Source organism: Nothoprocta perdicaria, unplaced genomic scaffold (genome assembly GCF_003342845.1).
Source record: "Nothoprocta perdicaria isolate Ctin4 unplaced genomic scaffold, notPer1 scaffold_104, whole genome shotgun sequence".
Lineage (NCBI taxonomy): Eukaryota > Metazoa > Chordata > Aves > Tinamiformes > Tinamidae > Nothoprocta > Nothoprocta perdicaria.
Window position 1 is genome coordinate 2,552,310 of NW_020454139.1, and position 16,165 is coordinate 2,568,474.

Genomic DNA, 16,165 nt, shown 5'->3' on the forward strand with positions numbered 1-16,165 from the left:
TTTGGCTTTTTTTGTTTGTTTGTTTTTGTTCTGTCCAGGGACAGCCCAGTGGTGAAAGGAAATTGTCTCTTAGCCTTAACTGGTCTTGCAGTTGCAGTATCCAAATACGAAAGCAGCCTTTCCTCAGACACTGAAGAGTTGCCTGAGGTAAGTCAGGAAAAAAAGAAATCCTGTACTCTTAGAGGAGTGTAATGAGGCAACATGCTCAGGGAGATGGCAAGAGTGCAAGGAGCCCTGTGCACTTCCAGCTTCAGATTTCACCCTGGTAGCTCTCTGGTGGCCGTTGTGTGGTCTGTAAGAACAGCTTTGTGGTTTCAGTCAGAATAGGCAYCTCTTCTTAAGAAATACATTGACTATTACATTTATTGTCAGTCTCGACAGGTGTGGTAACAGCCACTGGACTCTGAAATACTGGATACCTCTTTTCTCAGCTCTTAGTTACAACGTGTTTTAAGATGTATATTTTTAGGTGTGTATTTTAAGGTGTTTTCCTGTGGCATTGACAGAGCATGTCCAGACTGTAAACATGCAACTTTTCTATGCATGAATAAGAAAAAGCATGAAGTCAAACTAAAGTCAAAAATAGCATTTTCTTTCAGYCAGTGAAACTGCAGACTCAACAGTTGTTTGCTGTATACTGTGTAGAATGCGTGAGCKGATATGTACAGCTGTTGCTAGTAAATGCAGAATGATAAAGACTTATAAGAAAAAAGAAAGATAATGCCATCGCTCTGTCTTTTATTGATGTTTTGATGTTTTTAGTTCTAATGACCTGCAATTCTTTGATTCACAGTACTAGCTTGTTCATCTAGTATTACATACTCTTTTTGAAATCTGCTTAGCAGATGATATTTTCAGTCTTGATAGTGGTGGAAGAGTTTCCACAGTGTGCCACRGTGAATGCAAATATGTGAGGAGTGGCTCTTCATAGGAGAAATTTGTGGAGAAATGGAAAATACACCGTGAGAGAACATTTTTACTTGAACTTGATTCCGCATTTATGGAACATATTTGCAAAACATATCAAACTAACTCAATTTCCGTGCTAAAAGCTTTCATTCATACGTGTTTGCTCAACATTTGAGACTTATTTGTGGCAATCTGGCAGCTATTCATTTATGTTTTCCTGACACCACTTCTTGCATCCTTGAAAATATGTTCTCTTGCCATCCCACCACGATATCTTTTGATATGTACCTGTTAAAAAATAAAAGGGCTTTTCAGACACACATGTAATGGGGACCATGTGCTCTATTAACAATAGTGTATCAGAATCCAAGGTACCATCTTTTGAAAGCAGGATTTGAGCTAGATAGTTTTGGGATATGGATGCATTATATTTCTGTGTCACAGAGCACAGAGCAAGTGGAGCTTCCTGAATGTGTGTATAACTGTGCTATATGTATTTTAAAAACCTTGGATTCTTGGCCACATCTATAAATGAATGTGTTTTGGGGAGACTGAGTCTTGATGTTCAATAAAAGCTTTTGTCCACCTGCTTATGATGTGTGTGTGTGTGTGTGTGTGTGTGTGTGTGTATATACCTGAGTAGCATTTAAGTGTTCCTGTCATAATTTAAGATACTAAATTAATTAACTGTGAGACTCCATTGCAGACTCCTGTGCTTTACAGTGAAGTTAAAAATACTCAAATAGAAGTGACTAATTTTGTAACCACATTTAATTTTGTATAGGTTGAAAGGATTCGCGAAAGCAGTAACATGGTAGCACTGAGCTGTGTGAGTTTGGAACTGTGAATGTTTGTGGGTTTTACTGTTTTTGTGAGGTTTCAATAAATACTATCTGGAACAAAAGTAGTGTCTATGAAGGAATTTGTCATGTAAAACATATTATTTGCTATGTGTAAAGGTGGCAGAATAACCTTTTTGCTGAGACCTTCTCTTCAGGTAGGATCTGGTTTAAGAAAGTGTAATGGCTTTGGGTTTGATTTTTATATTACATTTATCACTTACAGACTGAACCTGATTTTATTCCCCAACAACACTGGATTTCTATGGTCACAGAGACCCTCTTCAGTATTGTGAATAGCCGCTATCAGCCTAAAGGTCAAGTCTTCTCATGGTTCTACCAGGTATGTGTAGAAACACAAGAGCACCTAACGTATTTAACAAAGTTACRTTAAAGACAAGATAACCTGTTTGGACTTCTTAGAATACTTGATTTGGAGTTTCTTCGTTCTGTTTGTTCCTGAAGTGGTTACAGCATGAGAGATGCAAAAATTTTTTCTTCTAAGATGTTCTCTACTTCTCATCCTAAATTGTTTTCTAGCCTGAAGCTTGGTTTGTTCCTTCTGTATGTGTGACAGTTCTGTTATTTTTCTTTGATGGTCAGAGATAGCTAGCTGGGGAAGTATTGGCAAACTGATGAAACTTCTGTTCTCTCTCTCCTATTGTGACTTTTCATATATTGGAAAAGGTCAATAAAATACTCCCAATGGTACTTCATGTATGAGGTCACTCTGAATGGATGGACAGTGCTTATCTCTCCCGCTTCCTTTCTGCCTCCTCTTTGAAGAGTAGGGAACATAAAAAAGTGACTGCRTCTGGTCCCATCAATGAAAAGTTTGCATCAAAAAGCTGAAAATTGCTAAATGACCTGAATCAGCTATGGCATGTGATCTACCTATATCATACTTGATAGGGGATAKAGATGACTAGTTTAATGCAGTGTTAAATAGCTACAGGAGTGGCAGGAAATTAGGAGGGTCATTAATTGGTTAGCACTAGCAGTTTTAGCTAAATTATTGCGAGACTCCTACTGCTGAAAACAATGGTGTTTAACAAAAGGTGTTTTTGAGATGAAACAGAGTTATGTGGATTGTGTTTTTATTTATAAAATATGCTCTGTTTAAAAGAAAAAAATGTTTCTTGTTGGTTTAAAATTCCAGGGCATGTGATACATACCACTTTCCTGCAGAGTACTTTGCATATTGACTATCAATTATTTTCATTTCAGAGTTGAAGTTTAATATGTATGTCTGGAACTATTACATGTAATGAAGCCATTGCTTTATAAGGCAGCTCTGTGGATTTTAGCTTGTGTAAAAGGAAAGGAATTTAGAACCTTTGTAAGGAATTTTCCTTCCAAAAAGCATTCATACTAGTAATCTTGTAGGAATATCTCATGATACATGGTCATTTAGACTTAATGCTGTATTATTCCAATTCAGTAAWTTCTTGGTGTGCTATGATTCTAATTCACTGTCACTATGGCACTGTGTTGTTAAAACTTCTAAACACAGTTCTGAATATTTATGCAAGGAGGATGAAAACTAAAATAGAGCAATATATTTGTTTGCAGCCCACTTACGGAATTCCAGTTGCATCTTATCTCTTGTTTACAGTTTCATACTTAATCTTACGCTTCAAAATTATATTCTCAATTACCATAATTTTAAACTAGTTTCAGGGAAAATGTCATATACAATGGGAATGTCATAGACAATGCTATAAAAATAGTGTTCGTTTCCAGGTTTCAATATATCTGGATTGCTGTTTGCTGTATTTACCTTAAATACATATTTATTAAATTAGTAAAATGCTGAATGTTATTAGCTGGAAGGGAATTTTATCCTCTCCCTYCCAGTAAAAGAAAGAAATTCTTTTATATTTTGTTCTAGAAATCCTACTCTGGTGAAAATATAGCTAGTGCTATAGCCCGTTCCTGTGCAGCCACCGCTTTGCCTCTCCTGGTGCCCATTTTCATTGTATCGTGCAAGGAGAAGATTGAGGAAGTCCTGAACATGCTGACTGCCAGATTACCTGGGAAACCCAGTGCTGACGAGTCTCAAGCTGTTCAAATCCACGTGGGCCTTGCTTTGGGAATGTTCATCGCACGTTTGTATGAAGAAAAAGTCAGGTAGGGTTTTCTGTGTGTGATGTAAGTGAGCAAATAACGTCCTCCTTTTACCTGCATGTAGCATCTAAGTTCTGAGGAGTGAAGAATATACAAGTCATAGTAAAATGAATTTCAGGTGTTTTGCGGCATTCTTTAAAAGTTGTCCATATTTTTTATATTATCATCATTTTCCTTACTCTTCTGCATGCTTTGTTGAATGTTTTTCTCTAAATATTTTGCCATACCTTCAGGATGAATGATTAATTTCTATCATATCCTAAACTACTAGTGCAAATCAGTGAAATGAATGAGACATGTAAAATGCTTTTAAGGAGGATAGCTGCCCTAGGAGACTTTTTTTGGTGATTCCTAATTCTCACTGATTCTTTCCTAAGCGGTGTATATGATATACATGAAACAGTATATCATATACATTAAGCATATCGATCTACAAGGCAAGCAGTGTAATGGGTTGTCTCTGAAATAGGTTGTGCTGCTAGCAAAAAGCTGTTCTGAAGTTGTTAGAAAATGCCTTCATTCCAGCAGATAGGCCTCAATGCAGGATTATAGTCTCAAACTTCAGATCATTCTAAGAAATTGAGCTATATGTTTGCTTTTATATGCCTCTGGCCTCTTAATTTACTAGGGATTATATCTGCCTCTATATGTGCATATTTTCAGCACAGTCAAAGATTTTAAGCATGTCTGACAATCAACTGTTAATTTGCACCCTGAAACTAAAGTTTCTGAAGCGTTTGCCTGTGTTAGTATTGTGTTGCATTCATCTCTTCTGATGTTCGTGCTTTCCTGTCTGGCGTGTTGCCCTCTCCAATGCAGCAGCACACTTCTGGAATTCACTGTCTCTGAGTAACCGCTCAATGGTGACCACTAACATACAGAGAAGCACTACAAAGCTCTTGAGAAAATGACTTTACATTATTTTGGTATTTTGAAGTACGTGAGCCTGCTGTTTTTTTCTGAGGTGAATGGGAAGGGATTTGAAATTAATGTGACATTTGTCTAAAAATGTAGTTTGGACTAAAATAAATGGGATTTTACTGCTCCACTGCCCTGCATAATTTCAAAGCTTAATCTCAAATACTTTTCTGAGTGTTGACAGGAACCAACAGTAAAACTTGATAGGATGTATCTAGAGTTAATATGAAATTGTGGGGATAATTTACCTCAAAGATGTCAGGTTCAGTAAGAGGGCTCTGGGTATGATTTTGTAAYAGAGGATCCCTGTATCATCTTTGGAATGAGATGTAAAGGCTTCTATAGGCCAAAAAAAAAAAAAGAGACACAGACTTCTGGAGTCTAAAGCAGTTAAGATTTTTTTATGAATTTCTAAACAATCTCCAGCTGAGATTGTTTTCTTCAGCAACCAGAGATATAGCTTCATTCTCTTGTCATGTTGCGTAAATTATGAGTTTTGGTTTATTGCCACAACACCACAGTGCCAGTTAAGGTCTGACTATAATAAGCTGTATGTTATTTGTTTGTCATCTTTAATACATTTGTATGTATATGTCATACATGATGAAGCTGCTGCTTACAAACCAGTATAAGAAATTTTTATAAAAAATAATTAAATTTAGTTCCGTCTTACCAGGATAGCCTATATTGTTTAAAGTGAGCTGTTTTTGAGTGTTTTTATATTTTATTTTGTTTCCTTTGCAGTGATGTACCCAGTCAGCAGATGAACTTACTCCTAATGAAGTCCCTAGATGCACTGGAAGATTGCTGCTTTGACACCAGTCTGGAGTACAAGTGAGCCTCTTTCATTAATGATTTTATTTTATTTTCAGCTCTGCTTTTTAATCAATACTTGCACCAGTCAGTTTATTACAAAGGATCATAAAGATGACGATGGTCTGTTCCTGAGCACTTGGAGCAGAATCACTGGCCCACACAGCCTGGCAGGGAGCTTACAAGGTCCATGCCTCTGCCCAAACCAGACTGAACAGGACTTGACCCCACCAGGCTTGCACATCTCTCAGGACAGAGACAGCACCATCTCATGCCTGTTCCTCCRGATCTACCTTCTGTTCTTAGTTATTTGTGACTATTTTAGTCTGTATGTACATACACACTGCCTCTCTTGTGCAGCCCCTAGTGGAAGGCAGGATGAGGTAATGACCACCACTGCCTCCTTCCAGCCCACAGGAAAAGCAGAGGTCGTGTTCAAGAGGGTTGCGCAGTCTTGTGCGCAGGCAGGAGGAGCATGCCACCCATTCTGGGAGCATAGTTGCTCGGTTTACCTGCACATACTTATTAAGCACAGGTGTTTCTGAACAGACCTCCTTGTTGCTCTTCAGTGGCTGCCAAAATGCTCCATGCAGCCTTGCTGCTGCTTTGGAGCCTGTTACAGGACCATACACATGGCTGCAATACAGCCAGAGCCCTGCAGCAGCTGCCTTGCATGTCTCCTTTGTCTAGGAAAGTCAGGTTGCTAATTTAAAAGCTGTGGGTGGCATGTTGAATACTGAGGAAAGCAAATATATTTCATTTCATCAACTATTTCATTTCAGTTATTCCTCAGGTGTCCAAAAGACACAAAATAGCCCACCGGGAAGAAAAGGATTGATTGATGATTATTTCACACAATTGGTAGCATTGGCAATCCAGGAATAATCTGTATGGTAAAACACCTGGCAAGTTTGAGTTGCTGATGAGCAGTCACATGTTACATGTGACCGGAGTAGTGCATCACTTCTGTGGTAGCATTTTCTTTTCTAGAGTAAGGAAGGGGGGTCATGATCTCATGTTTCAGTGAGAGTGTATAGGTTTTTCTTTGATTTTGAACATTTGTCGTCTTCCCTTTCCAAAGGGGAATAGCAGTCACTCCTGTTTGTGCCTTTCCTTTCTCCTTTGATCTTCTGGAAAGCTCTGGAGAGATGAGAGATCAGTTGCACATTACTGAGCTATGAACTTGGATAACTAAGTTGAGATTCAGATTGGCTGGCAAAAATAGGACTCATGGTGCACAGGTGGCTGTATCAGATGCATCAGTTTGTTATACCAATTGCTGCTTTCTTGTGTGAGCTATTATCTGGAGATAAAAGCCCCCAGAAAAGCCAAATTAGACCCCTCTGACAGCAGGAGACAGATGGAGGCACGTGGAGCAAAGGTAAGCAAAAAGAGCAGTAATAAAGAATTTCTCATGCTGAGCCTAATGGAAACATGCTAGAAGACTACTTTTAAGATTGGCGTGCTGTGCAAATACTCTGCCTCGTGAGCAGAGTAGTAATTTAAGCAGCAAATATTGCAGTTTGCTGTGACTCAGCTTCTTTAAATGAAAGACTCCTGAAGCTTTGGCACGTAGTTTACAGTAAGCGTAGCTGTCTATGAGACACCTTATGTGAGTGTTTTATCCATGCTAAACTTTCTGTTGGAAATTTTTTTYAGAGTAGGTGTGCCGTGCTGTGCAAATAGGGGAGGGAGGAAGTTCTGTTTTTTTCTAAATGCCAGCAGTAAGGATTTCCCTCATGGGGCTGCTCAGCGCCCATGGATGTTTAACACGGCTCCAACAGAGCTGATAAGATTCCCAGTACAAATTCATCGTTCCGCCATAATTAGAAGAAATTTGTGACTGCTTTTGCCTGCCACATACTACCAGAGGCAGTATGTTGTCTCATGCTGCCACCTAGTGGAAAATAAACCTTTAATTCCTATTTTCCAGTTGACAGGYTATCTCTTCCTGCCTTGACATCTTACATGCACATGCATGTGCACACCTGCATGTGTACAGCAGAGGTTATAGGTCTTTGAGAGGAGACCTCCTGATTCTTTTAAATGGATCTGTCTGCCCAGAAATATGGTTCTATGGAGGAATTAAATGAGATATCTCACACATTGAAGGCCATTATTGACATGAAGAAGTTCTTGATATTTTTGTTTTGTTGTCCTGCCTGGAGTGTCTGAATGATTAGTTTAACAAAGCATGCGGATGTGCCTACTTGGGCTCACACAACACACKTTAGTGATAATGCCAGTCTTGATAGGAGTATTGATTTTGTGTGTTCTTTTTAAGGGCAATTTTCATTTGAGTTTTTATGAACATTTTATTGCTATTTTGGAGAAAGAGGAAAAAGAAAGAAAGCAAAACTATTTCAAGAAATAATAAGAAACGCGTATCTTTTTTTTTTCCCTAAGTCAATGCTTTTAACATGATGGGAGGTTACTTATGTGGTATAAGGATCTATATGCATGCCTTTGTAAGTTGCTTGAAGTTCTCTATAAAGTTTKCCATTTGAAAAAGTCATTGTGACAATGATGCTTCTAACTTTTTATCTGTTTTCAACTACACAGGCAAGAAAATAAGTGAAACTCATCCAGTTGATTGTGGGTGAAAACTACTTCAAATAATTTTATCTCAGTGTTACAGTTTCTCAGTTTTTTTCTGAAAAAAAAAACTTTTCAGAGTTTGCAGAGCCTTCAGGCCCAATTTTAAATTGGAGGCACTTCCATATTATCAAGAGATGTGTGAGAACACATTAAATCTACTGTACTAGGTAGAAAATGAAATAAGTATAGYTTAATAATAGATACTGATACTGCTAAATATACTAAAGCATACTACTGATGTAGTGCTTTTTGTTGACATACATATCATGAAATGTGTCTGTAACGTGTGTCACAAGTGATTTTTTTCAATTTATGCAATTTTTAATGGTACTGGATTTTTTCAGACTTATCACAGAAGTGTCCCAGGGAATGGAAACCAAATGAAAACCAGACATCCAGTTGTAGCCGTGCAGCATTTGGGTATCAAAACACGGTCACTTTGTTGCTCTCTTGCAAGGTTTTGCTTTGTGGGTTTATCTCCTTCTCTCTGCAGCCAATTCAAAACATGACRTGTTCCAGCTGGGATTGACACCGACATTTGAAGGGGCTGCTTGTACAAAGTTGTTGAGAATAGCCCATTACATTTCCTGTATTCAATATGAATTCTACAACAGCTTTACAAATGTATCTTTTCACACAAAATCATTGTATATCAGAATTAATGTGTACCTGCTGGAGTAAATACTGGATAAGTATTTAGTATTAATTTACTAAATTAGGAATACTGCTRTTTAAGGATTAGGTAAAGATGTAGCATAGAGCCAAGTTACTCTGAAACATGATGTACACAGTAGTCTTCCTTAAAGCTGGTACTGAGAGCARTAAATCAACTTCCTTTTATGTAGTTTTCATAAGGTCTGTAAGTGTTTGATTTAAGGCATTTTCAACTCAAAACTGCTGTCAGAATTTTCCTAAAGAAACCTGCCAAACATCCAGTGACCTCAGGTTTTTGTCACTTAGCCCTATAAAATGTAATTTCCCTCTCACCTGAAGATTTAAACCTTTCATTTTGTTTCACTGTTTGCTTATGAACTGTACTGCCCTGTACATCTGCAAGCTATTGTGTTGAGAGGCAGCAGATCGGTGATGGCAGTATCTGATATACTAGAAATAAYACACTTAAAACATACTGGAAAATTTGAGATATGCTGGTGAAGTGAATGTTCATTTTATATAGGTCACAAATAAGATGGCCAAGTGAGAAAGATTGCTATGGTATTCTTTATTTTTACTTCACAAAAAATGTGTCYGTGAGCATATGCAAAATATTGCCCTTGCTTCAGTTCCCCACTACGTCTTTTTTCAAAGTAACAGCAGCATTAAAAAAGTAGCTTTAAATAGGAATTTAGTAGTTTCTCTGTGTATTTTCATAAGCTTGTAAGAGAATAAGTATTACGATTCAGATTTGCCATAAATCTGAAAGGATAAGCCATATCCTGTTTTGTTGGCTGTTCACAAATTCTAGCATACCATTTATTTGTAAATATTAACATTGATTTCAGAGATTTGCTGCATATTTGTATTGGGAGGGGGAAAAAAAAGGAGTATTTTGCGAAGACACCACTGAGTCCATGCCGGTCATAATGATCCCCATTTGTTGTAAATTGTTAGATAGAAACTGTCTGAAGTTATTCTCAGATGTTCAAGAAACATGTAGATGAGGCACTTAAGGACATGGTTTAGCTGGCATGGCATTCAGGGGATTATGGTTGGAGTCAGTGATCTTGAAGGTCCTTTCCAACCATAGTGGTTTTCAGATTTATTCTTTATTTAGCCAAGTAAAAGCACTAACTCTTCCTGTTTTGAGCTGGATAGCRCAAGCTTAGACTGCCTGATACCCTAGCTACATTCAGTCTCTGCTGGTGCAGGGGCATTGCACTAGGCGATCTCTAGAGGTCCCTTTCCAATCTCAACTGTCCTGTGATTCTGTGAGTTGACTGTTTACTGATAGTGTGAGGTGTGGGTCATTGGCATGTTCATGGAGATGCACAAGGAAAAGGGGAATTTTCAAACAGCAGCTTTTATATTAGTGCATTGGAAACACCTTTCAGAGCAGTGGGTATCTGTTGTGTTCCTAGTATCTTGTGATGGTAGCCAGGGCTGGTTGGGACTCTTCTGACAAAACTCTAGGATTGGTGACTTGTGTAAACTGGAACTCTGTGGCAGCCATGAGTCCTGCATTTAATGAGGAAGTATTCTTAGATGSAGAGTAAAATTTCTGGTCAAAACCTGAAAAAGACCTTGTCACTGTGGAAGCATTTATGTCAGCATCGAAATATTAGTTCTGATGAAACCTGTCTGTCCTGTTGGTCCACTGTTGTATATATGTATTTTAATGCTTTTGKATTAAAAGGTGTGCCTAACGTACATTCTGCAGTTGAATACCATGATCGTACCATCTTTTAGCTGCTCAGGTGGGAGCTTGATCATTTTTGGGAACTGGCACATCATCGGCAGGAGAAATTGAAACAAATGTACCCTGAAAGCAAACCTACAGTTACTGTGTTTAATTGGTGTATAATAGAGTTTGCGATATCAGTGTGAATTTAATGGAGACATCTGGATCCGTACTTAACCTCCTGCAGGGTCATGTGTTTGTTCCCAGCACTGTTGGGCCATCTGAAGTAGAAATAAGGAAACTGTTTACATATGCTTTGTTATTTTGAGCCTATATTTTCGTCATACAATCCCTTTTAATCTTGTATCTTTAAAAAAAAATAATGTTGCTGTATGAAATATAAGCACTGGTAAAGCTGACTGTGTATATTACCAGTGAATGCCAAGAATTCTTACTGCTTACTCTTACTGCTGAGTCCAAATCAAGACAATTTGATGGTGAAAAAATGTTCAGAGAATGCAAGGTGTCCTTAATCCTTCTTCTGTTGGCTTTTCTTTAAGCACTGGATGTATTTTGGGAGTGGGACTAGTTCTTTCACTGATGAGCTACAGCAGCCACACAGAATCTCGAGTACACGTTTCTGCTTCCCTGCRAAAACTCCGCAACTACCTGGACAGCAGCCAGGACCAAAGCAGATGGGTACAGGAGGTATAGCCGCTTTTATTTTCTTTTCCCTATGATTCCTACTTTTAATAAGTCAGCTCTTCACTGAGGTTTTGTATTCATGCACCCTTTTTACTGAAATCCTTGATTTCTAATATTTTCTATCATAACAGCTTCTGACTGTTATGAAAMTGTTCAGCAGTTTTGTTGAACAAAACAATTTCACTAACTGCTAATACRTCTCAGATGTTAAGAAACTGCCTGATAAGATATAAAATCATTATTCAAAGTGCTTCTTTAGGTCCTTAACTCATAAGCAGTTGAATGTTGTTTAATAGTGCGTATAGAACCTTGTCTGAAAGTTGCTGTCCCTAGCGTGAATCTTGCTGCTACAGGTTTGTTTTCTGTTCTCATTGTAGCATTGCTGTGCTAAGTTTTGTCATACTTTTCCATGTATTTTGCTAAGCTACTATGAGTTCTATAATGGATCCTTGAACGAAGAAGTGTACAACCTTGTTGAGACAAAACTTGAAAACGAAAACTAACGAAAATAGAGAAATAGGTAATAGAAAGCAGGGATGAAAATAAAACAATGATTGAKGCAGAGACCCCTACCTGTCATGTGTAAAACCACAGCAGCTGAATAGCTGGCTTTCATAATCCTCTGTTTTTTCTAAGGATTTAAACAGATACTCACAGTGTTTATTTCTTCCTTCTTGGAGCTGTTCTGAAAGCTCTTTTTTTTATAATAGATGTAGAATTTTATGGAGCTTAATTTTCTTGGCAGTCCATGTATGTTGAGGATTAGCCTTTTTCTGTTTATGGATCACGTGTTAAAATAACTTATATCTATGAAATCATTTACCCCTCCCCAGGGATCTTTAGAGTTCTTTACTGAAGTTAAACTGCTGTGCAAACTCTGTGCAGGGTTCAGTACAGCAACTGCTGGGATGAAATGCAGCAGCTGTTCAACATCGTGAAGTAATTTGAGCTGAGGAACAAAGCCTGCCTTTTTCAGTTAAAATCTCCGCAAGGAATTGCACAGATAATTACAGCAGTAAAATTTGGCCAGGAACTTTGAGATGAATATTTCAATAATTGAAGTGCACTACAGCCTCTTTCCGAGCAATAAGTAGCTGGGAATGCTATCCTGTACTTGAGAGAACTGTGACCTGCTGCAGTGAGAGGTCCAATAGGGTCATTACTTCTTCCAAATCACRGTGCCCAGTAGGTAGGAGGCCTTTTAAATACCTTGAAAGTTACATGCTGTTCTGTTGCTTAGTTTTGTACAAATGAGGTAAAGCAGATGGCCCTCTTGTCCTGTGGAAGGTTGACTTCATTTCCTTACCCTCCATGTGAAGAGCAGAAAAGTGGTGTCACTTGTGAACACTTCTTGCTTGGGCACGTGAGCCTGGTCCCATACATTCTGTGTGGGAGGCTGCTCCACTGCCTGCTCCTCTCCTGTCCATATGGGCCTGCTGGTAGCGCGGATGGGATCACAGCAGGCTCTACATCCTCACGTAGCTAGTGATGAGAGAGTCATGCTGAGAAAAATAACTTCATTTTGGTGGAAGGTCATAACTTTGCCCTAAGTAAACAAAACCAGAAGTACTTCCAGGCTTTATTGTACTTCTCTAATGTCAACATAGATGATAAATCCTTCTTAGGAACAATAAACTTCTGCAAAAACAAACTGAAGATGACATGGATTTTTTTATCCTGCTAGCACATGGCCCTGTGCCTTACAGAACACACACTCTCAGCAGCCTGCCTTTCCCACAGATTAATTTTACTGTTGAAGTGTGTGCTATGTGTGGTATTTTATAAATCCTTTGCTATATATTATCATGATTCTGATGAGGTGGTGAAACTCTACTGTTGGAGTGTCAAACAAAGAGCAAGGGCTTTACTACTGGCTAACAGGAGGACAAGGAATGAAGCTTGGAGTGATGCTTCTTGCACTGAGGGGTTGTGAGAGCTGTTGCTCAGCGCARGGCCCTGCCCTCGTGGCAGATACTTTGCAAACCACCTCTGAACGAGGAACAGACAGTAGCAGACAGAATTATAAAATGTGCTTCTCACAGCAAATTTAGTTTATATCAATGAATGCAACATTTTTYTCCAGGGAGAGAGGCAATATGAATGTTGTGTAAATACAGGTGTGCCTGATACATGAAACACAGTGACTGATGCATGAACACAGAACTACAGAACAGCAGCAGCAAACGCTATTTTCTGTGTGAGGTGAAATTTGGGAGTTGATGGTAGGATTTTGTTGCTGTGGTAGCCAAGTAGTATAAAACTTTCCTGAGAACGTAAAGATCGCTGCCGTAATGATTGTTTGTGTGTGCGTGTGGATTTATTCGGACACTGGATGTCAGAATTAAACATTTTTGTTTCTCAGGTCCTTGCCTATTCTGTGGCCTGTTGCTGTGTCTCTGCTTTCAGTGTTGGAATCATAGAAGCAGCAGAGGCTGAGGAGGCCATGAACAAGCTGCGAACCTTGGTGGAAGATAATCAGCAGGTCATACACAGAGTTGGGGTTTTGCTTCAGTTTTATTTATTTCTTAAGTATTTCATATCTCATGCTGTCCATCCCCATCACCTGAGGAAGACATTTTGATCTGTTCTGAACAGAGTGTTGTTTGTGTGTGTTGTGCATACAACACGCAATATATGTTATGATGATTCGATTGATGCATAACCTTTATCTGTATAGTTAAAACCAAAGAGTGAAGCAAAAGCAGATTTTATATATGTTTGAATGCATTTAAAAGAGCAGTTGATACTTTTGAGTGTGTTTAGTCTGTGTCTTATGAATTACTGTTTCTTCTAAAGCATTTTTCTTAAGATCCTTTTTTTTCTTGGTAGGAAAATACATTTTCTATTCTCCTTCTTTGTTAAATGGTTGCTGGAGGTGTGGAAGGGAAAAAGAAGAGCACAACTATTTAGAATAAAAATCAGCTATAGCAGTGGCCATCTCTCTTAATATATTTACCCAGAAAATTACAAGTTAAATTTAACAACTTTTTTTAACTGCTTTTCATTTTCACATAAGAAAAAACACTCTAAAATAAATCTCCAGATCGATATGTATGACAGAGATTGGTACATATTCAGCACCTAAGAAATCCTTGTCACTTAAACTAACCAAGATTTAAAATAAGAAAGCATCTAGTATTTTGGAAAAAGAGTATATTCATAGGAAATTCTGTCTTAGGAATGTTGTATAATATTGATTTTTCTTTTTGGGAAAGAATACGTAGTCCTTTGGAAAATATGTTTTTTAATATGAATCTTTTCTTCTTCTTTGTTTCTCTTCTTTTTATTTATTTATTTTTATTTTATTTTTTTTTTATTTTACAGACGTCCGGTTTTGCTTTAGCCCTGGGTATGATCGTTCATGGTTTGTCAGCTTGTGGTCATGGGAAAGCTGAAGACCTGAGTAACAGGCTAATGACAGCCTGGATTAAAATTGTACTTGCAGAGGTAAGAGAGCTGGAATTTATATGTTGGGGACTTCTTGTTTTGTTTAAGTGACRTTTATAGGCATAATTCTCTCTGTTTTCTGCTATCTAAGCATATTGCTTAATATTTAAAAGCAAGCAATGTTATCTTTAGGATGTTTACTAAAATAATAAAGAAAAAAATCTGTTTGTTTGATTTATAAGAAATTCTTACTCCTTTTGGCATATGAGATGTTATTTTTTGAATCTTTACTGATTTAAATAAGATTTAGAGATAAAATTCAAGTACCTCTTTGTGAAATYAGGTACTACTTAACAAAAAAAAGGAAGACTAGCGGAATAGTGATATTCATGTTTCAACTGTTTATTTTAAGTTTATCCTCGTAATTGGTAGTTTTATTAAGTAATAATTTGCCCTATTCTCTTCTCATGATCTGGTAACTGCTGCCTGTATGCTCAGCGAGTATTAAGCAATACTGAGCAGTGCAGACTGTGGCAACATTTACATGATTTGATGGTTAGGTGAAGGTGAACAGTTTTCTGTAGATGGAGAAAAATGCTTATCACCTGTTATTCATTTGTTCTGCTTGCTATTTATAATTTAACTCATTGTACTAAAAATGTATGTTTGCAAACATTCTCAACTTAAGGTGGCAGTTGAAGACAAGCACAAATAAAAGGAATTATGTTTCACATTGGCATATTTTAGGATAGGTTGGCAGAATAAATGGAGAAATACATAAAGATTTCAGACTTGGAGGGGGACAAGTGTCATATAATTAAAGCGTTTCATTCACAAACAGTGAAAGTACAAATGATCTCCTAAGAAGGAGACCAGCCGGTGAAAGTTGATAGGCAGGGAGATAAAGAAATGATATTAYTCCTGTTTTTTTTTAAGTTGGAACAAAAGCCTCTTGAAAATAAACAAGTATGTTGTGCTACTGCTGCTGCTGTATGACTCAGATGTTGAGTTCACTGATTCTGAATTGAACTTCCAGGGTTCTCCAACAATGCAGCGTTTGGCTGCTGTCAATGGTTTAGTTGCACTGGTGGGTTCTGAAGCAGTCATGATACAGGTGAGAATATTCAAACATATTTTAACATCCCCCCTAGAACAGAGTTAAGATTTGGACTAGAAAGCAAGATGGAATTATATCCATATATCCTTGTAGCAATAATTATGTATCAGGACATTCCATTTAAGCAATAGCAAATATTGTTGGGTCTGCACCAAATATGTGGAGTAGGGAGTGTGTTCCATTTTCCCATCACACATAGGCAAATATGACCTAAGAGTGATGCCACTGGGGAAAAGCTTGTGGTGGTGTAAGCTTCTTCCCCTTACTCCTCACATCTCCTAAAATAAAATAAGTACAAATATGTATTTTCACTGCCCATTCTGTGTTCTATTGTTTCTTTTTTTTACCTCCCCTCCTCCCCTCCTGTTGCCTCCCCTCCTCCCCTCCTGTTGCCTCCCCTCCTGTTGCCTCCCC

General features: G+C 38.0%; 1 protein-coding gene across 1 annotated transcript in view; it reads left to right on the top strand.

Annotated features, from left to right (window-relative positions):
* The window catches only part of FOCAD (focadhesin), a 91,147-nt gene that overhangs the window by 61,686 nt on the left and 13,296 nt on the right, over positions 1-16,165 (top strand). The window contains exons 25-32 of the mRNA XM_026043954.1: positions 39-147; positions 1,975-2,091; positions 3,640-3,878; positions 5,538-5,627; positions 11,103-11,250; positions 13,610-13,729; positions 14,572-14,694; positions 15,671-15,748. Of these exons, the coding sequence (XP_025899739.1) occupies positions 39-147; positions 1,975-2,091; positions 3,640-3,878; positions 5,538-5,627; positions 11,103-11,250; positions 13,610-13,729; positions 14,572-14,694; positions 15,671-15,748 (1,024 nt within the window). The remainder of the gene's footprint in view (positions 1-38; positions 148-1,974; positions 2,092-3,639; positions 3,879-5,537; positions 5,628-11,102; positions 11,251-13,609; positions 13,730-14,571; positions 14,695-15,670; positions 15,749-16,165) is intronic.